The sequence below is a fragment of the Rhinolophus sinicus genome, chromosome 12 (assembly GCF_057876585.1).
Source record: "Rhinolophus sinicus isolate RSI-liver-muscle chromosome 12, RSI-T2T, whole genome shotgun sequence".
Lineage (NCBI taxonomy): Eukaryota > Metazoa > Chordata > Mammalia > Chiroptera > Rhinolophidae > Rhinolophus > Rhinolophus sinicus.
Window position 1 is genome coordinate 2,725,464 of NC_142512.1, and position 27,111 is coordinate 2,752,574.

General features: G+C 40.1%; 1 protein-coding gene and 1 long non-coding RNA gene across 2 annotated transcripts in view; both read right to left on the reverse strand.

The window, feature by feature from the left end:
• Positions 1-349: 349 nt before the first annotated feature.
• Positions 350-12,187, reverse strand: LOC148756432 (uncharacterized). The gene is made up of 3 exons (XR_016022828.1): positions 11,977-12,187; positions 1,912-1,957; positions 350-574 (listed from the first exon to the last, which is right to left on the reverse strand). It is a non-coding gene; the product is annotated as an uncharacterized LOC148756432 (long non-coding RNA).
• Positions 12,188-13,416: 1,229 nt separating this feature from the next.
• Positions 13,417-27,111, reverse strand: part of LOC109439781 (ankyrin repeat domain-containing protein 26-like) — a 43,453-nt gene continuing 29,758 nt past the window's right edge. The window contains exons 13-14 of the mRNA XM_088788976.1: positions 26,627-26,852; positions 13,417-13,635 (exon numbers count right to left, since the gene is read on the reverse strand). Of these exons, the coding sequence (XP_088645102.1) occupies positions 13,417-13,635; positions 26,627-26,852 (445 nt within the window). The remainder of the gene's footprint in view (positions 13,636-26,626; positions 26,853-27,111) is intronic.

Genomic DNA, 27,111 nt, shown 5'->3' on the forward strand with positions numbered 1-27,111 from the left:
CAGATATCAAAATGATGCCTGCCTAAAGCTTTACTTTCATATATGGTGATAAAAACTGAAAAATACAAAAAAAGGCTATCAGTTAACACCATCGAAGTATTAATGACAACTTTGTTGTTTCGGTGTTATTAAACACTGGTATTTGGATAGTTTGAGTATGTAAAATGCAATACTTCTTGTTTTCATTTCATTGCAAAGTTAGTTAGATGCCAAGAAAATAGTTTAAAATACTATTAGGTTTGTGCTAACGTAATTGCGATTTAAAGGTTTACAAACAACTGAAAACCCCTCAATTAATTTTGCACCTATACACATATGATACGAAATAAATTTTCCTATACACATGTGATACAAAAGTATTTTCCTTTAATAAGGATTTCGCATGTCATATGCTTTGGGATGCAATTAAAATGTTATTTAAACAGCCCAGTAAATACACTTGTATGACTTATATTTTAGATCATATACTTTTCTTTCAAAATTTGGACATATTCTTGTTTTGCCTTCTTAAGTTGATCATCAATAGATAATGGAGGAAATGTTCGATTGTATTTAGATTCAAATTCAGCAGCATCTGGAAAGAAAAAGAAAGAATTATGTTCTTTAAAATACAACTAAGTATAAGCGTTAAGAAGAATGAAAAACCTATATATGAGGCAACAGTGCACAATAGGAGATCATATTCAATATAATTTGCCCACGGCTGCACACTGACTTAACTGCTATTGTTAAGTATCAGAGCTTCTGGTTGTGTCGTTCTTCATCCCTTTATTGACAAGGTCGTACGACAAGCACTGAAGTTACAAGGTGAAGAAGACACGGTCCACCCCTGACCCATCATCTACTATAAACTGAAGGAACAGATGAACAGGCGATTTCCATGCAGAGTCCCCTATACCACACAAATGCACAACAGGACGCGAGTGGGGCACACGGAAGGGACACCCCAGTATTGATTGTCTGTTCTCTGGTGGAGGTCATACGGAAGTTGATGCCTGAAGGACAAGGACAGAGGAGGCCAGCTAGAGGGAAGAAGCAGATGCAAACTAGAGTGGGGGAGAACACTTACGGAATGAGAAGTGGTCTAGTTTAGCTAGATGCTAGAGCAAAGGTGCAAACAAACGAGGCTTGGTAGCAAGACACAAGGCTGAAATATTTGGTGAGAACTAAATTGATGTGGGTGTTTTCATTCCATGCAAAGGAATTTGGAGTTTCTCCTGAGGGTACATGGCAAACTAATGACACAGTCAACGACTGCAGATTTAAATGTCACCCATCAGGTGACAGCTACAGTGTTTCCCCCAAAATAAGACTAACCGGAAATTGAGCACTAATGCGTCTTTTGGAGCTATAATTAATGTAAGACCTGGTCTTATTTTCGGGGAAATATGGTAGCTTGGCCCTCCCAGGAGGTACCGTATTTCCCCGAAAATAAGACCGGGACTCATATTAATTTTAACTCCAAAAGACACATTGGGGCTTATTTTCCGGTTAGGTCTTGTGTTTGGGGAAATGCCATATATGAACTGTAATTGCCTAAAAATCACTAGATAAGTCTGGGTATTGGGCCTCATATCACTGGCAAAAACATAAGAAGTTGATGACGCCCAGTTTTCAATGTGCAGGTGGACAGTTCCATAGGGATGGCAGAGGAAAGGAAGGGGACAGACCAAAAACAAAAAGAGATACATAGACTCTTGAGATATTTAAAAAGATATACAATGTCATAAATACTGATACGACCTTGTCTCACTATAAATGTTTATGCTTTCACCTTTTTTATTTGCTATGAAGAAAATATGTAATGTAGTATCTATTATCAGAACATGGAAAGGGATGCCATTTACTATTTACATTTTATTCCAGAAATCAATGATATCTAACTTGAATTAATACATTTTGGCAACATACCTTTCTGTCGACCTCTAGCTAGTTCTTTCTCGAACTTCTGCCACAACTGAAATAAATCAAATCTTATTATAGCATTTAAGGTAAACAAGAGACTTTATTGTAGAAATGACATATATGTTATGAAATGTGCCCTATAAATAATACCTTTAGAGACTAGATTTAACGTACAGATTATATAAATCCAAAAAATTAATAAAATGAGTAAAACAAATTACTGCCTGTTTTGATTTTACATAATAGAGACCATCTATATGAGATGCTGTTTAGATTAATCTGACCAACAGTGCAATTGATATTGGTCTACCGAAAATACATAATTTCAAAGGGTGACGTTTGATTTGATTGGTACAAAGAAGTTTAAACAGGTCAAGTCATATTTTACAGTGAATGCAGTACTTTGCAATTCTTAGAAAAATTGTCCTTTATAAATGTTTCTTGTTTTTTGTTTTTACTTTAATGGACTTTTCCTCAAAATGAGCTTTCCGTTCTTGCACTTCTAGAAAAGTAATCTTAAGGTGTATTCTAGGCTATTCATTTTTCAGCATAGAACCTTAAAGACATAAAATGATGAAAGTGGTACTGTGATGTCATGTGAAAAGTCTACTGACAGAAACAATAACCAAAATGATTTTGCCATCTATGACTGAAACATTACTGTATTCATATGGACAGAAAGATTTCCGAAATGCTGCTTGAATAAAGCATGACCGAGAGCCAGTTTTCAAATTTACTTTCTTATTCATGACTTTGTAGTGTTAGAAACAAAAAATAATATATGAAACAAAAAATAATATATAATTCTTTAAATGTAACTTTGTTCCTTAGAAATCAGGCCCAATTTCCAAAACACTCAAGTAGCCCTAGTTATAGTCTATTTAATAATGAAATGCGTGGGAATATTTCACATTACAAGTGTCCCACTCTAGAGTGTTCTTACTTAAACCTTTCTTCTGAAAGCTATCCTCTAACTAAGTGTCCAAAGGAGTGCTTAAAATAATATCCAGAACCTAATAGATACTGTGGTGACAGCAATGTGACACCCAATCCCTGTACAAATTAGGGGTGAAGACAAATTTGTTGGCCATCATGTTGCCCAATATTTGCATAACACTTTTTTTGTGAATGGCTTGATAGACAGGACTTATAACATGAATAATGTGACAACAACATCACTAGACAGGCCGTGTAAAATCAATAACTAAATACCCTATGAAGGGAGAGGACTTTCATGAAACAGTTTTAAGTTACTGTTAATCAACAATATAAAATGTAAATCACATTTTTACATGACTTGAATTCAGGAACTACCAATGTCAAAAGACACTTTAGAGCTGATGGTCCAGCTATGTCTTATTTTCGGGGAAACACGGCATGTTTATTTCTAGGCGAGGCGTGTGTTCAGATGGTGGAAGTAGCTTGAAGTCCAACATTAATAAGGAGAACACGTCTGCAGTCTCATTTATACTTTTCCATTCATCAAATATATAGAAAGCTGAGAAAACTATACACAAAAGAATGTGTCAGCAAACTTTAATCCAAAGGATTTTAGCTAGAAGGATTTTCTCACAACTGGCAGTTCTCACTACACTACGTCTCGGAGAAAGCTCAGGTCCCATGGGGACACCCACGGATTAGCACAGCTTAGGAGCCTGCATCCCTCCTTAGCCAGGTAGTGCTACGGTCTCTGCTTTGCTTTGTTTTGTTTTAATTGGGGACTATCGAGGAACAGTTTGCTTTTCCAGGATGTCAAGCCATTTTTTTTCAATCTAGTTGTGGATAGTGCATCTCACTGGCCAATGTGGGACTCGAACCGGTTACCTTGATGTTATGAGCACCTCGCTCCAACCACTGAGCCAACCAGCTGCCCACCAGCAGCCCAATTCCAAGCTCAAGCCGTTGCTTCTCACGGGTCTATGTGGGAATCGAACTGGCAACCTTGGCGTTATGAGCACCGTGCTCCAACCACTGAGCCAACCGGCTGCCCACCATTGTTCACCTACAAGCTCAAGCCGTTGTTTTCAATCTAGCGGTGGAGGGCGCAGTTCACTGGCTCATGTGGGAATCGAACCGGCAACCTTTTTGTCAAGAGCTTGCACTCTAACCAACTGAGGCATCTGGCCGCCCTTGGTCTCTGTTGTTACATACCGTGTTTCCCTGAAAATAAGACCTAACTGGACAATCAGCTCTAATGCATTTTGGAACAAAAACAAATTAAGACCTGGTCTAATTTTACTATAAGACAGCGTATGACATGATATATGATATGATATGACATGACATGACATGACGTGGTATGACATGACATGACATGACATGACATGACATGACATGATACAATATAATACCAGATCCTATATTAATTTTTGTTCCAAAAGACATATTAGAGCTGATTGTCCGGCTAGGTCTTATTTTTGGGGAAACACAGTAATAGAGTTTTAAACAAAAAAAAAAATTTCTCAAAGAACAGTACTATTCTTTGAGGAAAACAATATTTTTCAAATATGAAAGTCACTGATTTAGTGAAAGTCCCTAATTTTACATAAGAGGCAACCAAGGCTCACAGAGATTATAGGTCACCTGAGGTCACCAAACCAATGAGCTGCGGGCCAGGAATGGGATAAGCCTTCCTATTGAGGCTAGAGTGCTATGCCAGCTGCTACCTCGTATTAAGGAAAATTCCATCGATTTCTAAGCACAACTCAAAGAATATGAATACGTAATACTTTGTCATGTAGCTCAATAATGTTAAGGCATGAGAAACAAAACAGTAGCTTTCTAACTCAAGTATAAGCTTTAAAGTCAGGAATAAAAATAAAGACACAGATTAATATCACAACTTCTACTAACAGAAGTCAACACACTCAGTTTATAAAGCATAAACACTTCTAAACACAGAACACGGAACTTAAAAGGGAAAATCATGAGTTAAAGAAAGGAAACTCAAGTTGAGGAAATTCTTCCTTAAAATGACTTTTCTTTTCCTCAGAATCAAACTTGGCTGACCAATATAAACCAACACAGGTATTATTCATGTTGGGGTTAACTATAGCGAAATTGAAAACACAAAACAGATTTCTCTTTACCATCTAGTGCACTTCTGTCCAATCTCACATCATCACAACCATATCATAAGTCTTTCCAGGGTTCTGTAGTGAGTTGGGACACTGATCTCTGGATCCTGACAGAGTTGGTGCTTTTTCATCTCTTATTCAGCCTTGCATGATTGGGCAACCCAGCGCCTCACAAGGGAACAGCGTTGGCCTTGGAATGAGGACATTGACTTTAACAAAAACGGTTTTTCAATTTATGAGGAAATACTGAAAACTAAACACCTCTTTCCTACCAAAAAATAATTAAAGGAAAAATGTCCACAAGCATATTCTCTTGCATTGCTTATGCCTTTACACTCTTTCATCTTCTGATTTCTGTGGTAAAACTACTGAGAACATTTTAACTGTGCAATACGCTTAACAATTTACAGAAGCATTGGACATTCACTTTCTTTTGGTACCCAGTCCTTCCTCCAGGTTCACCACTCTGAAGGACGTGGACTCCATTTAGCCGAAGGGCTGTCCGAAAGCCCTTGGCTTTGCTCTCCTATGATGTTTTAAGGGGAAGCTGAATGAAAACACAGGTTGGAGCCCCGTTTAGCACAGGCCTGTGCTATTTTTCTCTGCGTTAAGAAGGCCACAAAACACCATCAAAACCACAAACCACCATGCATTGATTGAAAGGAATATTCTTTGGAATGATGTAAACATCATGTCAAGAGAGACAACCCCTTTCTATCTCCACCGATATCTACAACTCATCGGGCATCTATCGCCCAAGAAAGGTTCTTCTGCTCAACACACTACAATTCCTTAAAAGACCACACATCTGTATAAGGGAAGGAGGGTGCACTGGATGTGAAAGGGAGGCAGGATGGAGGCAAGGACAGGGACAGGCCCACAGCCGCAGTTCCAGGTGGACAAGGCTGAGCCTGAAGCCCCCGCAAAGGCAGTAGCGTTGGAGGGGATGGGGTGCAGCTCCCACATCACAGCCCAGGGGAGGCTAAGCGGGGCAGCAGCAGCATCCCCCCACCTCCCCAAGAATCCCCACCCCTCTCCAGATGCAGCAGTGCTGGCACCACCAGGGACCAGTAGCAGCAGCAGAAACAATTCTCCATTCTCAAGACCACACACAGTGCTACCAGGATACATAGGGAACCAGGTAGAAGCTCAGCGGGCTCAAGAACAGGCTCCCCTCAAGCACCCACTTCCCCCACCTGAGTGGTGGTGGTGACCAGAGACCCTGGAGATCTGGATACAGTTGCGACACCCACCTCCCTGGTCACCCAGGCCTGGACTCCCACACCCACAGCTAAGCCCCCCACCCCTGGACCTCCCATACTCAAGGAGCACCTGTGGGAGAAAGCAGAAACTACACTATTGTACCATCTACTGAAAACAAAAGAAAGACCTCTAATTATATACCTGTTTAATTGTTCACATCGAAATGTACCTACATAAGAAAGTGTTCACTACTTCAAATGTGCCTGTAGAGGAACAAGGCATTCAGCAGCATGAACAAGCAAGGTGACACGGTAACACTGACAGACGATGACACTTCTTAAGAAACCAAGTCAAAGTCACGGAAGACTGTGATCTACATGACCGAGATTTCAAAACAGCAGTCATGCTCTCTGCTCGTCACACAGAACAGCTAAGAGACTTGTAGGAAGGTTACTTGAAGGTTGGCAAACTGGGCGAGCAGGGGAAGTGGGAAGGGAGACTGGGCCCGCATCCATGGCTGTGGAGGTGCTGGTGGTGCCAGAACAGAACAGAGACCACAAGAGCCAGGAGGTGGGCCTTTCCCTGTGTCCCACAGCTGATCTCCGCTGCCCAGAGAGCAGCATATCCAGCATTTGAGGCAGTAACCTCAGCTGAGACCTCCAGCTGGGCCCTAGGTCAGACAAAGGAAGGAAACACCATACCTGGGCCCCTCCCCTGACTCTCCCAATCCTACCCCTGCCCTTCCAGAGACTCAAAGTGGCCCCTGAACTGAGGAGTAGTGTCAGATTACAGAGGAGCCCTAGTGCTCAGAATCTGGGAGGACCAGGTTTGCAGCTGCTGTGACCCAGGGAAGAAGCTGGGAAGAATGTGACACTGCTGGGCGGGGAGAGAGAAGACTCCTCCATCCCCAGCCGCCACCTTTTCTGACCTGCCTAGGGCAGGGCAATTACAACTGCAGAGACATCCCCAGGGGTCAGCAGTAGGCAACAGTGGCAGCTCTGGGCATTCAGCAGCTCAGAAACCTCCCACCCTCCACACACACACACACACACACACACACACACACACACACTCACACACACGGAAGAAGTGCCCTAAGACTCAGGAGACCTGGGCACAGGGCTGGCTGTGTTACTCTCAGTGTGCATATGTGCAGGCAAGAACAGAAACTGCACTGACTTTGTAGAAACTACCATCCAGCCCCCATAGCCCCACTCATCCAGGACTGCAGTCCCAGGGTCACTCTGGGCACCAGGTGACCGGCTCTGCCTGAACAATACGCAGAGGACTCTCTGGTACAGCAGAGGACGGCCTGGAGATTACTTGGTGGGCTTAAGCCAAGACTGGCGCTGCTTTTTTTGTTTTGTTTTGTTTTCGTATCTTTGATATTTTTGCCTGTGTTGAGTGTGGGTTATTGGTTGTTTTTACACGTGAGTGTATTTGGTTTTTTCTTTGTTGTTGTTGTTGTTGTGCTTGGTGATGTGCTTTGTTCTGAAATTGCCCTACACCAGGGCCCAGTCCAAGAGTCACAATATTCAACATACCCAGACTCCAACTCCAGACCAAACCAGAGTATTATCGGGTTTGACCTACAAGTGACACACCCAGAGGGAATTCTCTGGCTCAAGAGCCCATAGGGGCCAAGCCTCATTTGAATGGTCAACCCTCACGCAGCAGATCATCCACCGTGGGCAGAGCCAAGTCTCACAACTAGTCAGCCTAGGATCAATCCCACCTACTGACAAGCCAAAAGCAATTAAAGTTCAACTTTAACAAGACAATATACACAACACAAGGGTCACCTTTGGAGCACACGCATAGGAGAATATGGAAGTGGTGCAAGTCAAATATAAAGGACACGCACTACATAAGACAACCAAGCAAAACCAAGAACCCGAGGGGATCTACCTAACACATTGAAGCAAACACAGAGAGTCAGCAGGAATGGGGACACAAAGAGACATGTCCCAAATAAAAGAACAGAAGAAATCTCCAGAATTGGAACAAAATGAAATAGAGGAAACCAACCTATTAGAGACAGAGTTCAGAACACTGATGACAAGAATGTTTAAAGAGCTTAGTGATGACACAAAGAAGGATAGAGAAATCATAATGAACAACCAGTTAGAACTAAAGAACACAATAACTGAAATAAAGAACACACTTGAAGGAATTACCAGCGGGTTAGATGAGGCAGAGAATCGAATCAGCGATTTAGAAGACAAGTTAGCAGAGGTCACCCAAGCAGAACAAAAATAAATCCATGCCTATATGGTCATTTAATCTATGACAATGGAATCAAGAATTTACGGTGGGGTAAAGACAGTCTAATCAATAAATGTTGCTTGGAAACCTGGACAAACACATGCAAAAAAATGAAGCTGGACCAGCTCCTTATACCATATACAAGAATAAATTCAAAATGGGTTAAAGAGTTAAATGTAAGATCTGAAACCGTAAGAAAATATAGGAAGAAAATATAGGAAGAATCTTATGTATATATGTATATATTGCCCGGAGTAAGATTTTCACTGATATATCCCCTTGGGCAAGGGAAGAAAGAGAAAAAATAAACATGTGGGATTACATCAAACTAAGAAGTTTTTTCACAGCAAAGGAAACCATCATTAAAACACAAAAGGATCCTACTGAATGGGAGAAGCTATTTGCCAATGATATATCCAAACTTTATTAAAAAACTCACTCAACTCAACTCCAAAAAAACCAAACAACCCAATTAAAAAATAGGCAGAGGACATGAGGAGACATTTTTCTAAAGAGGACATACAGACATGAAAAAATGCTCAACCTCACTAATCATTAGAGAAATACAAATAAAAACCACAATAAGATATCACCTCACCCCAGTCAAAATGGCTAGCATCAATAAATCAACAAACAACAAGTGCTGGCGAGGATGTGGAGAAAAGGGAACCCTTGTGCACTATTGGTGGGAATGCAGATTGCTGCAGCCACTATGGAAAACAGTATGGAGGTATCTCAAAAATCTGAAAACGGAACTACCTAATGATCCAGCAATCCCACTCCTAGGTATCTATCCAGAGAAATCCAAATCTCCAACTCAAAAATCTTTATGCACTCCTATGTTTATTGCAGCACTATTTACAATAGCCAAGACATGGAAACAACCGAAATGCCCATCAGTAGATGACTGGATTAAGAAACTGTGTTACATTTATACAATGGAGTATTACGAGCCATAAAGAAGAAGGAAATCTTACCATTTGCAACAATATGGATGGAACTAGAGAACATTATGCTAAGTGAAATAAGTCAGACAGAGGAAGATAAATACCTTATGATCTCACTTATATATGGAATCTAAAGAAAAGAATACATGAGTGAACTAATCAGAAACAGTCTCAGAGACATAGAGGAAAAACTGAAGGTTGCTAGATGGGAGGGGGGGTGGGGATAAGGGGGAAGGTGAGGGGATTAGAAAGCACAATCGGTAACTACAAGATTGTCACAGGGATACGAAAGTCAATTTGGTGAACGTAATCAATAATGTAAAGATTTTGAAGGGTATGCGATGGACACTTGTCTCATTAGGGAGACCACCTCAGGGATGATGTAGATGCCTGACCACTGCACTGTACACCTGAAGCTGAAGCTGAACAATAAGGAATGTTAATGTTAACTACAGTTGTTTATACACACACACACATGTACATGTATGTATATATATATGGTTACAAGAAGTGGAGCACAGCATTAGGGATAGAGGTAGTGGAAATATAATGGCTGTGTGCGATGTCAGAGGGGTCGTTGATGAGGGGAGAGGGTCATCATTATGTGAGGGATACAAATCATAAATGTTTACCTATTACATTGTTTTGTACACCTGAAACTAATAATAAAAAAAGCTGAAAAATAAATAAATAAAACTCATTAACTGAAAAAACAAAACAAAAACCACCCAGAACTAGTTTCTGCACAGTAGAACAAAAAGTAGCATTTCTCGATGACTTTCAGGCATGTATCTAACACCTGTCAATCAGCAATCTGGCCCTCAGCTTAAAATAACCCAGTTCAATACAGTCTATTCATGGCTGAAGAGAAACAGGGCTGAGCGATTTTCAACTGTAGCCCCAGCAAGAAGCTGAGTATATTATATACTATATTATGTAAAATACTATTTGTCAATAGTCAAAAGACATACAGTAGTTACTTCTAGGGCCAAAGATCAGCACGAACCAGGAAAAACTTATTCACCTGAAACTAACGACATACATTATACTTCACTTAATTTTTCAAAGACAAAGGAGGTAACAGACTCTCTGCCACATATTATATACTCCCCCATGAAAGAATTATTATTTCATTATCCTTTTTATGCCTACTGCTGCCTAGAGAATAAAATTCAAACTCACTTAAAGCCCTCCTCAATTTGACCTCTACTAACCGTTTAAACTAATTTTCTATATTGTATGCTGCATGTAAATCAGACCAATTGTTCCGAGCAGATGATTTCTTGCTTTCCTTCCTGTATTCTCCATGTTGCTTAAATGTAATAAACATTTTGGAGGGTAAAACAAAACAAAACAAAGAAACAGCAGTCATGAAGAATCTCACAGATATAACAACACTCACAAGGCAGTTCAATGAGTTCAGGAGTAAAATGAATGACCAGAAGGAGTACTTTATCAAAGAGATGGACACTATGAAAAAGAGCCAAACAGAAATCCTGCTGGTCAAGAACTCAAGAATGAGTATTTTTAATAACCACGTCACACGAAGAAAACAAGTTGTGATTAAAGATTCCCTAGCATTGCCATCCTACTCATCAATTACTCAAATGCTGTCAAGACATATAGACATAAGTGAACTTCATTTTAAAAATTCAAATATTTGCTTAATGTTCCTGTTTAGAATATGTACAATTGCGAAGCATCTCATTTTAAAACACTGCAATAGATAATGCTATGAATAAAATAAAAATTAAGGATATACTGTCTTGTTAGAAGATAACTTTAAACATAAAAACAGAGATGAATCTTTTCCAGTATTACAAGTTTGCCGAATTGATAAAAAGAATCATATCCGTTTCATTTAATAATAAACATCCATTTGTGGTTAAGTGTTTGGACGTCCATCATTCACTTACGCTTAGGGGAGGAAACACTGGGATGCACAAAACTTTAAAATTGTTATGAATCATCTCCAACTAAAACCAATTAAGAAGTAAGCCAAAGCATCTCAAAGCATACCATTGGTTATTAGGCAATGATATTTAACACCTAAAATAAAATTTAAAGGCAAATTTTCAAGAATTTTAAATGCATCACTTTAATTACATTTATTAAAAAATAATAAATCATTCTTAACACAGGAGAGATCTAGGGATTTAAAAAAAGATTGTAAAATTTCTGTCTCCTGTGTATGTATATTAACACACATAATTATGACTTTTACCTCGTGTACATTAGTCAATGAAACAACTCAAAATTTCACCAAAGACAAAGAAAGAAAGAAACAACAACTCACAGACACAAACAACACTTAGTGGGTGAGGGGAAAGAGAGAGAGGTAGAAGAGGGAAAAGGGGGTCAAATCTACGGCGATGCAAGGAGAACTGACGGGGGGGGGGTGAACACATAGTGAAATATACAGAAGATGTATTATGGAAATGTACACTTGAAACCTATATGATTTCACTAACCAATATCACCCCAATGAATATATAAGACAAAACAAAACAAGAAGTCTATCAAAGAAATACAAAAGAAAGAAATCTGAAACCCAAGGGAAAGAAGCTAATATAACTAACCTCGGTACAGTAAGCCTCCAGGCTATCATCATTTGTAGCCTGTGCGGTTGACTTCGGAATCACCAAGTTTTCTCTTGGAGCAGGATTTCCACTGCGGAGTAGCTTAGTATTCAAACTTCCAACGCAAGGTGGCTCCAGGACTGGCCTCCTCAGAGCAGTGCTGAGAAACTGGTTCCGCTGTTCCTTTGCGAGGAGTTTGGTTCTGGCCTCTGCCGGCCTTTTATCAGCACTGTGAAGATTGTGAAACACAAAGCTTTGAATTTTATTTTTCCTGAATGACTTGCATTTTTTTCAATTTGCCGTAATAAATAGTAAAAGGAATTTCCCATTAAACAGCATTTTAACACTGAAAATGTGTCGGGGCACACCTACCATGCACAAGTATAGGTTTAAAATTATTCTAAACAAACACACATATTTCTATGGGGATGCCAGACTAAGAAGAAATTCAAAGCAGGGAGGGAGAGAAAGGGCTCTCAGAGATGTGACGGCTTCACAGGTAATACTTGCTGCCTTCTGCAATGGCTGAACTCGTAGTATGATTCTGGAGCACTGCACTGAGACATACTTAGTAAACCAGGTTAGAGATTTTTAAAAATCCCACAAAGATATTTTCAAGCATTTGCTGTCACCTCCCTTGGAAAATACTCTCATTACCCTGGAGAAATTAGTAACCATTTGGCACTGAGGCATCATTTAGAGCAACAGCCTCTAGTGGGGAACAAGACAGCCTGGTTGGTTATCAAAACAATTAAAACAGCTCCAGAGGCTTTAGCTTATAACATTGTCACCAAGGCTTTGAAGGCGGGACCTGCCCTTTCTGTCTTCCACACAGCCCCTCAGGCAGGCAGACCACCTTATTATTTTTAGCCACCTTGTCAATTATGCTGACTTTTACACCTCCATTAATCTTTCCCTATTTAACATGTATACCTTTGTGTAGAGTAGAAAGACTAGAAAAAAATAGTTTTTCTCAAAACCACCTGTAGTGGTAATAACACAGATCACAATCAAGAAAGTGCATTTACCAAGAGCCAGATGTGCAGAGTACTTAACCATTTGGGTTTAGTGTTATCTTCCCCCAAATAGTTAAACTCGTTAGAAACGATTTAGGGGAATTCTGACAAGAAATTTTGTAATAATAGCACTGTCTAATTTATAGTGTTTCCAAAACACTTTGCTTAAAGACTAGTAGATCAGGCTGACTTTATGAAAGCATTCAGTGGGAAAAACACAGTCATGTGAACCAAAAATGGGGGAGAGAAGCAAATGTCCTGGACTAACATTGTAAAGGTTAAGTTCATTTACTAGCATCATGTCCCCAAATTCTACTATTTACTTCGCTTTCACTTCCTTCTAATCGCATGAACCTGGCTGGATCAAAATTATACGTTAGAGGCAAATTAATGAGCTTAACTGATCTTCTCTATGTGTTTTGACTTACTTGGTTAGTTTATTTACCAGTGATATTCTACGTTTTCGTTCTTCCAGGTAGGCCTGCTTATATTTTTCCAATTCTACTGCACAAGAATCTTGAGAAGTTTTCACTTTGGAGAGTTCAGACTCCAGACCTTTACTTCCGAGTTCCATTTGACTTCTGATAGAAATATTGTTATACTCATTTAACGGGTCCAAAATTTCTGGAGCAGCTGCTTGTGCCTAAAGCCAATCAACAGGATACACTTTAAAAATAATTATAGAACATTTTTACTTGAATACATTGAAAGTAAAGTCACTTTCCTTTCAATGATTTGGAAAGTAACTTTAAATGTGAAAAAAAAAAAAAAAGCTGACGTTTAATGTATTTATCATCCATATCAATGGAATTAAATCTGAAATATGAAAATAGAGTTGACTCCTTCTTCTATTGTATTCATGTCATCTGATTATTCAAATAATACAATCAATTTCAAATTTTAAAAATCAAACAATATAATTTAATAATCCAAGAGTATGGTGCAATTTTTAAATCACCTTTTTTCTTAACTTCCTAATAGTCTCGTTTCATATCAACTGCTCTTAAAAATAAAATGATTCTCTAGTAAGAATGATTCTCAAAGATCATTTTAGTGATAATAATGATGGACACTGAAATATCTAAAGGGAGAAACAAATGCCACCTTCCTTCCACAAATCTCAAAAACAAAACAACAACAACAACAAAAAACCCCGAAAACAACAGCAGCAGCAGCTATTAAGGGAAGTAGGCGAATCACATACAATGTATATATTCAAAATGTAGTTTGCAGTGAAATGAATTAAGGCACATTAAAGATCAATAAGTGAATCTGTAAAAATAGATCGACTTCTTCCAATTTTTTTTACGACATCCTGTCTTGCTTGTTCTTCAAAATTTCCCGTTTATACCGTTCTACTTCACTCTTTTGTACTGTATTCATGGCCATATGACATATGAGGTTTAATAATTCTCAACTCCTTATTTTTATTCTGTAATTTTTCACATTTCTTTTGTATTCCTTTCATAGATAATAACTCCTGTTGAAGAGATTGATGTTTTCCAAGCAGATGTAGACATTCTGAAGACACAGTTTCCAGTTTGGCTGTGACATCATCAATCTCCATGAATAAGATAATATAGTTTGGTTATGAAGGAAGTTGACTGAGAACAGTCCTGCCCAAAAGCAGTATCAACTCTGAACTAAATTCAGTTGCCATAAATGTCATCTGTACTGTAGTAGAGTCTCAGAATGTGGAGCCTTGAATGACTCAGAATCAAGAACAAAGATAAAATCATCAGGAGTCTCAAAAATACACTCCTTACTGTCATCGCGTTTGCCACACAACATCTGCACTTGATTTTATACTGCTTCATGTCTTTACTGCACAAAATGACCAGCAGTCACCTCTTAGAAGTCTCTTAATTCCCTCACTTAACACCCCATAATTTTTAAAGAAGGTTTAGGGATATCATGTTGCGTTATTTAGGTCTCAGTCAATAAATGCCTTCCCAAATAAGACTTCGAAAATAAGCCTGTAATTAATGCATCTGATAAGAATAAATTATAATGCCATCAGCCTTTTACTGAACAACCAATATTTTATGGTAATTTGAATAGCATTCCAAGAAGAAATGATTTCCAGATTTCAAATATCTGTTTCCTGAATATAGCCTCTCCCACATGTCCACTTGTCAAATCACGCTAAAATGAAGAAATGGCTTGTGGGTGAAGATCTAATACAGAGTGCTTCCAGGAAGACATGGTCTAGGGACGAAGACAAGACTGTAAAAGAGTCTTGTTCCACTTTGCCAAGTGGAAGCCTGTCACTTGGAAAGAGTAAGGTGCGGCCTCCAATTCCTGTAAGGATCTTAAGAGTATAAGAATATTAAAGGCCTGGTCCTACAACAGTTACAGGAAACCCAAGGTGAAAAGCTCACCTCAAAACGCTTTGTGAGGGTGGCTTCTCAAAACGCACGAACACCCATAAAACTCACACGCAGTTCAAAGTTTTTAAGAGAATCCTAGTAGCAAAAAACGAGCTTGCTAGCTTTGCCTAATGAAAACCAAGACAGCACAAAATAAGGGGAGGCCTGTGGATCTTACACATTTTGAGGGGAGGAGTCAGGCTAAGAGCTGCACGCACAGGTCATTTTTCATGAAAAGTACAGAACAGAGAGGTCAGAGGGTAGAGCACAGGGGCATGGAGAAGCCTTCCCGTGGTCAGGAGTAAGTCCTAATCAAAGAATGGGCAGCACGCATCAGGCGGTGTTTCAGAATCACTGCGGACCAGCACGCCTCCCGATTTCCATTTCTGCGTGGGAAACTTTAGCAGTTCTGCAGAATGTTGGGTGTGTGGCTGGTAGCGAACTCATCTCTTTGCTTCTTCTAAGGTCTTCGTATTGAAAGGAATTGTCTTCGATGGGCTTACTCCAGAAACCACGATCCAGGCATCTCATCATCATTGGCACCAGTCTAAGATGGTACAATGTTGGACTTGAGCCTGAGCCTGACGCCGTAACAATTGTGACTTGTGAGGGTATTGTGTAGGGATGAGTGTATTTTCCATGTGGGAGGAAGATATAAAATAGTGGCCCGTGGGTAGATTAAGCAGGTTTTTAAATGTATCCCTAAGTTTTGAAATATTCATGCCATAAAAACAGAATACTGTTCAGTGACTTGCTCCTACTAAACAGAGTATGTTGAAAGAAATTCCGTGTGAATTCCAAGGCTGGTTCAGAAAAAGCAACACAGCTGCTGCTGGCTGTGTCTCTGAGGACGTTACCCTTGGAGCCCAGCCCCCATGTTGTGAGGAGGCTCGGGCCACAATGCGAGCCTGGGTGTTCCAGCGGAGGTGTTTGGGCCCCAGCGAAAGTTCCCACCGACGGTGGGCGTCAACAACCGCACATGCTGGTGAACAAACTTTCAAACGATTCCAGCCACCAGCGTCCAGCTGCCCCAACTGAAGGTGAGGGGAACAGAGACAGACACACTTTTCCTAAAAGCAGTACTTTTTGTCCGCTTGTAAGAATTTATAAGTAATTTTGTGCTGAGACAAGTAAACAGCTAACAGGAGTGGGCTTTTGAGCTGGCAGGATGGGTCAGGCAAAGATGAACAGGAGCAAACTTGAAGCTGCACGAACGAGCTTAAACATTAACTGCCTGTTCTGAGCCCCCCGGCTAGCACGGCACCTGCAAGCTGACAAGCACCTTACATCCATCACGGGTGGGAGAAGAACACTTCTCAGTCACAAGAGCAACCCCATGGAAGCTGACATCCATCAACGGTGGGAACGGGGCAGTTCCCAGGAGAAGACAATTGTAACGGCAGCCCCTCTGAAGCTGACAAGCACCCTACACCCGACATGGAAAAATATAAAACCCCAGCACTTCTCATCTGTGCATCTGTCTCCATCAGACTCTACCCTGGCAAAACCCCTTTGGTCAGTATTTCCCTTACCCCCTGTCTCCACAGTTCTCTCTGTCACACTGCCTTGGTAAAATTCCTCTTGCCAGTTCCAGCAGAAAACTCTCTGCCTGACTTTCAATACATCCTTTCTCACTCTGTAGAGTCTTGTGAATACTTTTTCATTCTGCCACCGACCACGGGCTAATTCTACGCCAATACACTTCGTTCTGTACTACTCAGCGGGCAAAGACCATGGAGTGTAACGCAGAAACCACCTCCCAGACTGAGCATACAGTGCACATGACCATGAGAGGCAGGGTAAAGCCACTGACATGGAAAGAATGGACTCTAGTGCTAAATCCACCTCCCAGATCGCTTCATTCGCAGCAAATGTTTATGCTGGGCTGCATTCCCAAGTCCTCTGAGAAGCAGATGAAAGCAACATGCTCTGGCGGACCAGAGAAGCCGTCCCCAGATCTTCACAGTTACTCACGTGCTGCCAATCTCTGCACATTCCCACTGTGGCGGAGGAGTGAAGGGAGGCTGGTTTCCTTTTTTTATTTGTTTGTTTATGTTTTTTGTTTCTTACAGAGGGGGAAAACTGAGCATTTGATTGAACAATTCTCTATTACATTAAGTGCTTTCAATTTTGTGTTTAATTTGTAAAATTCTTTTACAACAAAAGCTTTATTATATCCATGTCTCCAAGAAGAAAGTATTGGTGTGGTATAGAATATTTAATGTTATCCAAACAACTGTTCAGCAAAATATTTTCAATTTGTACAAGGAGAGGTGCCATCATATGGAATACCAGTTCTCCTTTGACAAATTGATACTTAGAAAGACAAGGTATCGCTCATGAAGAAAATTTGAACAATGTAAAATTCATTGTTAGCCCTGTCAAATTCTAGCCCTGTCAAATTCAGGGCTAGGTTGTCCTGCTGACAGTTGCTGAGGAGAATGAGCTCAGTGAGAGTTGGAACAGTCACAGGAAGCGTCACGGGAGGAGAGCTTGAAAGCCAGACGTCCAGGGCAGGGAAATAAAACCGTAGGCTCCCACCATAACTTGTACACAAATGTTCACAGCAGAATTATTAATCCCCAAAAAGTGGAAACAACACAAAGATCCATCATTGATGAATGGATAAGTATTTAACCCACAAAGTGAAGTAATGTTGGGCAATAAGCAGAAATAACTAATATGCTGACATGTGCTATAACACGGTTGTGCCCTGGAAACGTGATGTTAAGTGAAAGAAGCGAGTCAGAGGAACTCATATTGTGTGATTCCATTTACATAAAATATCCAGAATAGGCAAATCTATAGAGACAGTAAGAACACTGGTGGTTCCCTGGGGCTGGAGGAGACGGGAAGATGGGGGTGACAGCTAAGTGATATGGGCTTTCTTTCTTTTTTTCTAATTTGGTTTTTAAATTTATTGGGGTGACACTTGTTAGTAAAATTACATAGATTTCAGGTGTACCATTCTGTATTACATCATCTATAAATCCCATTGCGTGTTCACCAGCCAGAGTCAGTTCTCCTTCCATCACCATATATTTGATCCCCCTTACCCTCAGCTCCCACCCTCTAACCCCCTTACCCTCTGGTAACCACTAAACTACTGTCTGTGTCTATGAGTTTCTGTTTCTCATTTGTTTTTTCTTGTTCTTTTGTTGTTTTTGGTTTATATACCACATATCAGTGAAATCGCATGGTTCTCTGCTTTTTCTGTCTGACTTATTTCGCTCAGCATTACACTCTTAAGATCCATCCATGTTGTCACAAATGTTCCTATACCATCTTTTCTTACCGCCGAATAGTATTCCATTGTGTACATATACCACAACTTCTTTATCCATTCATCTATCAAAGGACATTTTGGTTGTTTCCATGTCTTGGCCACCGTAAACAAAGCTGCAATGAACATTGGAGCACACGTGTCTTTATCTCTAAATGTTTTCAGATTTATTGGGTAGATAGCCAGGAGAGGGATTGCTGGGTCTTATGGCAATTCTATTTGTATTTTTTTGAGGAACCTCCACACTGTCTTCCATAACGGCTGCACCAGTCTGCATTCCCACAAACAATGTATGAGGGTTCCTTTGTCTCCACAGCCTCTCCAACACTTGTTACTATTTGTCTTGTTGATGATAGCCATTCTGACTGGGGTGAGGTGGTATCTCATTGTGGTTTTGATTTGCATTTCTCTGATGATTAGTGATGCTGAGCATTTTTTCATATGTCTATTTGCTATTTGTATGTCCTCTTTGGAGAAATGTCTCTTCAAGTCCTCTGCCCATTTTTCAATTGGGTTGTTTGATTTTTGTTGTTGAGTTGCATGAGTTCCTTGTATGTTCTGGATACTAGCCCCTTATCGGAGGCACTGTTTGCAAAAATCTTCTCCCATTCAGTTGGTGGCCTCTTTATTTTGTCAATGGTTTCTTCTGCTGTGCAGAAGCTTTTACGTTTCATACAGTCCCATTCGTTTCTTTTAGCTTTTACTTCCATTGCCTTTTGGAGTCAAATTCATAAAATGCTCTTTGAACCCAAGGTCCATAAGTTTAGTACCTATGTTTTCTTCTATGCAGTTTATTGTGTCAGGTCTTATGCTTAAGTCTTTGATCCATTTTGAATTAACTTTGGTACATGGTGACAGATAGCAGTTCAGTTTCATTCTTTTGCACGTGGCTATCCAATTCTCCCAGCACCATTTATTGAAGAGGCTGTCTTTCCTCCATTGTATGTTTTTTGCTTCTTTGTCAAAAATTATCTGTCCATATTTATGTGGTTTTATTTCTGGGTTCTCAATTTTATTGCATTGGTCTATGTGTCTGTTTTTCTGCCAATACCATGCTGTTTTGATTATTGTAGCCCTGTAGTACAAGCCAAAGTCAGGAAGTGTGATACCTCCAGTATTGTTCTTTGTTCTTCAGATTGCTTGGGCTATTCGGGGTCTTTCGTGGTTCCAAACAAACTGGTGAATTTTTGTTCTATTTCTTTAAAATATGCCATTGGGATTTTGATGGGGATTGCATTAAATCTCTATATTGCTTTGGGTAATATGGCCATTTTAACTACGTTGACTCTTCCAGTCCATGAGCACGGAATGTCTTTCCATTTCTTTGTGTCTTCTTCAATTTCTTTTAAAAATGCCTTGTAGTTTTCAGCATATAGGTCTTTCACATCATAGGTTAAGTTTATTCCTAGGTATTTTATTCTTTTTGCTGCAATTGCAAAAGGAATTGTTTTTTGTATTTCTTTTTCTGAGATTTCATTGTTAGTATATAGGAAAGCAATGGACTTTTGTGTGTTGATTTTGTAGCCAACAACTTTACCGTATTTGTTGATTGTTTCTAATACTTTTTGGTGGAGTCTTTAGGCTTTTCTATATATAGCATCATGTCATCTGCAGAGTGATAATTTAACTTCTTCATTCCCAATTTGGATGCCTTTTATTTCTTTCTCTTGCCTTATTGCTCTGGCAAGGACTTCCAACACTATGTTGAAAAGCAGAGGTGATAGGGGACAGCCTGTCGAGTTCCTGAACGTACAGGAAATGTTTTAATCATAAATGGATGTTGTATCTTGTCAAATGCTTTTTCTGCATCATTGATATAATCCTATGATTTTTGTCGTTTATTTTGTTTATGTGACATATCACATTGATGGATTGGCATATTTTGAATCATCCTTGTGCCTCTGGGATGAACCCCAGTTGGTCGTGATGAATAATCTTTTTAATGTATTGTTGCATTCGATTTGCTAGAACTTTGTTTACGATTTTGGCATCTGTATTCATCATAGATATTGGTCTGTAGTTCTCTTTTTTTGTGTTGTCCTTGCCAAGTTTTGGTATCAGGGTAATTTTTGGCCTCATAAAATGAGTTAGGGAGTACTGTCTCTTCTTCAATATTTTGGAAGAGTTTGAGCAGGATTGGTATTAGATCCTCTTTGAAGGTTTGGTAGAATTCACTAGTGAAGCCATCTGGTCCCAGACTTTTGCTTTTGGGAAGGTTTTGGATGACTGATTCAATTTCGTTACTGGTGATCGGTCTGTTTAGCTTTTCCAGTTCTTCATGGATCAGCCTAGGAAGGCTATATGTTTCTAAGAAGTTGTCCATTTCTTCTAGGTTATTGAATTTGGTGGCATATAGTCCTTCATAGTATTCTTGGATGATCCTTTGTATTTCTGTGGCATCCATGATAACTTCCCCTTTTTCATTTCTGATTTTGTTTATTAGTCTTCTCTCTTTTTATCTCAGTAGCCTAGCTGTGGTTTGTCAATTTTGTTAATCTTGTCAAAGAACCAGCTCTTTGTCACATTAGTTTTTTCTATTGTCTTTTTGTTCTCTATTTCATTGAGTTCTGCTCTGATTTTTATTATTTCCTTTCTTCTGCTGTTGTTCTGCTTCTAGCCTTGGACAGGTGGGAGCAGGGCGAGCTCTGGGAGGGGGCGGCTAGTCTCAGTGCCTAAGGCTCCGTTCTCTGCTTGGCAGTGAGGGCTTAAACCACCATTTTTAGCCTTCTTCCCTCAGTCTTTTTTCCGAGGTCTCTGCCGTGAGCGTTGGGTTCAGCCATGTTATATGCTGTCCCCTCAGCCCAGTGGGTCAAAAACGGAGCCCTAGCAGTCCGAGTTCTTCCCTCTCCCGCAGCTGCAGTAGCTCCGGGATGCAGCGAGGTTAGAGCACTGAGCTAGGTCGAAACTCTCACGTAGTTGTAATGATAGTCTGTTTAAATATGAAATGTGTGGGAATATTTCAAACTATATTACAAGTGTCCCAGTCTAGACTGTTCTTACGTAAACCTTTCTTCTGAAAGCTATCCTCTCACTAAATGTCCAAAGGAGTGCTTAAAATAATATCCAGAATCTAATAGATACTGTGGTGACAACAATGTGACACCCAATCCCTGTACAAATTTAGGGGTGAAGACAAATTTGTTGGCCATCATGTTTTCCAATATTTGCATAACACTTCTTTTTGTGAATGGCTTGATAGACAGGGCTTATAACATGAATAATGTGACAACAACATCGCTAGACAGGCCGTGTAAAATCAATAACTAAATACTATATGAAGGGAGAGGACTTTCATGAAACAGTTTTAAGTTACTGTTAATCAACAATATAAAATGTAAATCACATTTTTACACGACTTGAATTAAGGAACTACCAATGTAGTGTTATTATTATTTTCCCCCAAAACAGCTCTTTTCCTAAATATTTACTTCAGCACCTCCTACCGTGTTTCCCCAAAAGTAAGATGTAGCTGGACCATCAGCTCTAATGCGACTTTTGGAGCAAACATTAATATAAGACCCGGTCTTATTTTAACATAAGACCGGGTCTTATATAATATAAAATAATATCAGACCGGGTCTTATACTAATGTTTGCTCCAAAAGACACGTTAGAGCTGATGGTCCAGCTATGTCTTATTTTCGGGGAAACACGGCATGTTTATTTCTAGGCGAGGCGTGTGTTCAGATGGTGGAAGTAACTTGAAGTCCAACATTAATAAGGAGAACACGTCTGCAGTCTCATTTATACTTTTCCATTCATCAAATATATAGAAAGCTGAGAAAACTATACACAAAAGAATGTGTCAGCAAACTTTAATCCAAAGGATTTTAGCTAGAAGGATTTTCTCACAACTGGCAGTTCTCACTACACTACGTCTCGGAGAAAGCTCAGGTCCCATGGGGACACCCACGGATTAGCACAGCTTAGGAGCCTGCATCCCTCCTTAGCCAGATAGCTCTACGTGTCTCTGCTTTGCTTTGTTTTGTTTTAATTGGGGACTATCGAGGAACAGTTTGCTTTTCCAGGATGTCAAGCCGTTTTTTTTCAATCTAGTTGTGGATGGTCACTGGCCAATGTGGGACTCGAACAGGTTACCTTGGTGTTACGGGCACCTCGCTCCAACCACTGAGGCAACAGGCTCCCCACCAGCAGCCCAATTCCAAGCTCAAGCCGTTGCTTCTCACGGGTCTATGTGGGAATCGAACTGGCAACCTTGGCGTTATGAGCACCGTGCTCCAACCACTGAGCCAACCAGCTGCCCACCATGATTCACCTCGAAGCTCAAGCTGTTGTTTTCAATCTAGCGGTGGAGGGCGCAGTTCACTGGCTCATGTGGGAATCGAACCGGCAACCTTGTCGTTAAGAGCTTGCACTCTAACCAACTGAGGCATCTGGCCGCCCGTGGTCCCTGTTTTTACATACCGTATTTCCCTGAAAATAAGACCTAGCTGGACAATCAGCTCTAATGAATTTTGGAGCAAAAATTAATTAAGACCTGGTCTTATTTTACTATAATGTAAGACAGCGTATGATACGATATATGATATGATCTGACATGACATGTTACAATATAATACCGGATCCTATATTAATTTTTGTTCCAAAAGACATATTAGAGCTGATTGTCCGGCTAGGTCTTATTTTTGGGGAAACACAGTAATAGAGTTTTAAACAAAAAGATTTTCTCAAAGAACGGTACTATTCTTTGAAAAAAAGAATATTTTTCAAGTCTGAAAGTCACAGATTTAGTGAAAGTCCCTAATTTTACATAAGAGGCAACCAAGGCTCACAGAGATTATAGGTCACCTGAGGTCACCAAACCAATGAGCTGTGGGCCACGAATCGGATAAGTCTTCCTATTGAGGCTAGAGTGCTATGCCAGCTGCTACCTCCTATTCAGGAAAATTCCATCAATCTCTAAGTACAACTCAAAGAAAATGAATACGTAAAACTTTGTCATGGAGCTCAATAATGTTGATGCATGAGAAACAAAATAGTAGCTTTCTAACTCAAGTATAAGCTTTAAAGTCAGGAATAAAAATAAAGACACAGATTAATATCACAACCTCTACTAACAGAAGTCAACACACTCAGTTTATAAAGCATAAACACTTCTAAACACAGAACAGGGAACTTGAAAGGGAAAATCATGAGTTAAAGAAAGCAAACTCAAGTTGAGGAAATTCTTCCTTAAAATGACTTTTCTTTTCCTCAGAATCAAACTTGGCTGACCAATATAAACCAACACAGGTATTATTCATGTTGAGGGTTAACTATAGCGAAATTGAAAACACAAGACAGATTTCTCTTCACCATCTAGTGCACTTCTGTCCAATCTCACATCATCACAACCATATCATAAGTCTTTCCAGGGTTCTGTAGTGAGTTGGGACACTTATCTCTGGATCCTCACAGAGTTGGTGCTTTTTCATCTCTTATTCAGCCTTGCATGATTGGGCAACCCAGCGCCTCACAAGGGAACAGCGTTGTCCTTGGAATGAGGACATTGACTTTAACAAAAACGGTTTTTCAATTTATGAGGAAATACTGAAAACTAAACACCTGTTTCCTACCAAAAAATAATTAAAGGAAAAATGTCCACAAGCATATTCTCTTGCATTGCTTATGCCTTTACACTCTTTCATCTTCTGATTTCTGTGGTGAAACTACTGAGAACATTTTAATTGTGCATCACGCTTAACAATTTACAGAAGCATTGGACATTCACTTTCTTTTGGTACCCAGTCCTTCCTCCAGGTTCACCACTCTGAAGGACGTGGACTCCATTTAGCCGAAGGGCTGTCCGAAAGCCCTTGGCTTTGCTCTCCTATGATGTTTTAAGGGGAAGCTGAATGAAAACACAGGTTGGAGCCCCGTTTAGCACAGGCCTGTGCTATTTTTCTCTGCGTTAAGAAGGCCACAAAACACCATCAAAACCACAAACCACCATGCATTGATTGAAAGGAATATTCTTTGGAATGATGTAAACATCATGTCAAGAGAGACAACCCCTTTCTATCTCCACCGATATCTACAACTCATCGGGCATCTATCGCCCAAGAAAGGTTCTTCTGCTCAACACACTACAATTCCTTAAAAGATCACACATCTGTATAAGGGAAGGAGGGTGCACTGGATGTGAAAGGGAGGCAGGATGGAGGCAAGGACAGGGACAGGCCCACAGCCGCAGTTCCAGGTGGACAAGGCTGAGCCTGAAGCCCCAGCAAAGGCAGTAGCGTTGGAGGGGACGGGGTGCAGCTCCCACATCACAGCCCAGGGGAGGCTAAGCGGGGCAGCAGCAGCATCCCCCCACCTCCCCAAGAATCCCCACCCCTCTCCAGATGCAGCAGTGCTGGCACCACCAGGGACCAGTAGCAGCAGCAGAAATACTTCTCCAGCCTCCACCCACAGCACAGTGCTACCAGGGCCACAGGGAACCAGGTGGGCTCAGTGGGCTCAAGACAGACTCGCCTCAACCAGCCCCTTCCCCTGTTCCCTCCCACGGTGCTGGTGCCCAGAGACCCTGGTGGTCTGGATACAGCGGCAACACCCATCAGCCTGGTCACCCAGGCCAGCATAACCACACTCACAGCTAAGCCCCCACACGTGGACACCCCAGGCTCAAGTAGCACCAGTGAGAGGAAACAGAACCTGTGCTATTGCATCAGCTACTGAAAAACAAAACAAAGACGTCTAGTTATCTACCTGCGGAATTGCTTGAATCAAATTTTATACCTGAAATCTATGTAATTTTACTAACAAATGTCACCCCAATAAATTGAAAAAATTTAAAAAAATGTACATGAATAAGACAGTGTTCACTACTTCAAATGAGCCTGCAGAAGAACAAGCCATCCAGCAGCATGAACAACCAAGGTGACACGGTAACACTGAGACAATGACACTTCTCCAGAAACTAAGTCAAAGTCACGGACAATTGTGATCTACGTGATAGAGATTTCAAAATAGCAGCCATGAAGAATCTCAATGAGATACAAGAAAACTCACAAGGCAGTTCAATGAGTTCAGGAGTAAAATTAATGAACAGGAGCACTTTATCAATGGTATGAAAACTATAAAAAAGGTCCAAACAGAAATCCTGGAGCTGAATGAAGAACTCAAGAAAGGAGATAAAAAAATGGACATTTTAATAACAGTATGACACAAAGAAAACAAGCTGGTATTAAAGACGCCATATCATTGCCACCTCAGTCATCAATAATTCAAGTGATGCCAAGATGTAGAGATATAAGTGAACTTCACCTTGAATATTCAAATGTTTGCTCAATTTACCTCTTTAGAAAACGTACTGTTGCTTAGCAAGATATTTTATTTTATTATTACTTTTTAAGCAAGACATTTTAAATCATCGAAATAAAAAATGCTATAAGTAAAATAGAAATTAAGGATGTACTGTCATGTAAAAAGATGACAACTTTTAACTTAAAGAGACAAATTAATCTGTTCAGTGTTACAAGTTTGCTGAATTCATAAAAAAGGATCTACCTCGGTTTCACTGAAATAAGAAATATCCACATATAGTTAGTGAATGTCAAGCATTCACTTACGCTTAGAGGTGGCAAAACTGGGCTGTAGGAAAACTAAATTTGTTATAAACCATCACCAAATTAAAGACAATGCAGAAGTAAGCCAAAGCATCTCAAAACATACCGTTCGTTGTTAGGCAATAATATTTCATTTGTAAAATCTAATTGAAAGCAGCTTTTCCAGAAATTTAAACTGTGTCAGTTAATTACATTTATTGAATGCAGTTAATGACAGGTAGCTCTTAAAACATGGGAGATGCAGGGACTTACAAAAGATTGTAAAATTTCTGTCTCCTTTCGACATTAGCACACATAATTATGCCTTTTACGTTGTGTGCATTAGTCAATGAAACAACTAAGAATCTCACCAAGTTAAGAACAAGAATTATCTCGGAAATCTGAAACCCAAAGGAAAGAAGATAATATAACTCACCTTCCTCATGTTGCTCAACGTGCCATCATTAGAAGTCTGTGGGGTTGACGTAGGAATCACCAACCGTTCTCTTGGAGCAGGGTTTCCTGGAGGTAAGAACCGATCATGTAGCCTTCCTATACAAGGTGGCAGCAGGTCTGGCCTCCTAGGAGCGGTGCTGAGTGAAGGGTTCTGTGGTGCCTTCGTGAGAAGGAGGGTTCTCATCTCTGCCAGTGTGTCATCAGTCCTGTGAAGATTGTAAGAGCAAAGACTTAGTAGTTTATTTTTCCTTAATGATTTGCATTTTTTAATGTTGCCATAATAGTAAGTGGAATTGCCCATGAAACGAACACTGAACATATGTCAGGGCAGACCTACCATGTGCAGGGATAGGTTTCAAATCGTTCTAAGTAAGCACATATCTTTCTACGGGGAAGCCAGACTAAGTAGTAATTCAAAGTAGGGAGGGGAGGAAAAGGGCTATCACTGATGTCCACGGCTTCACA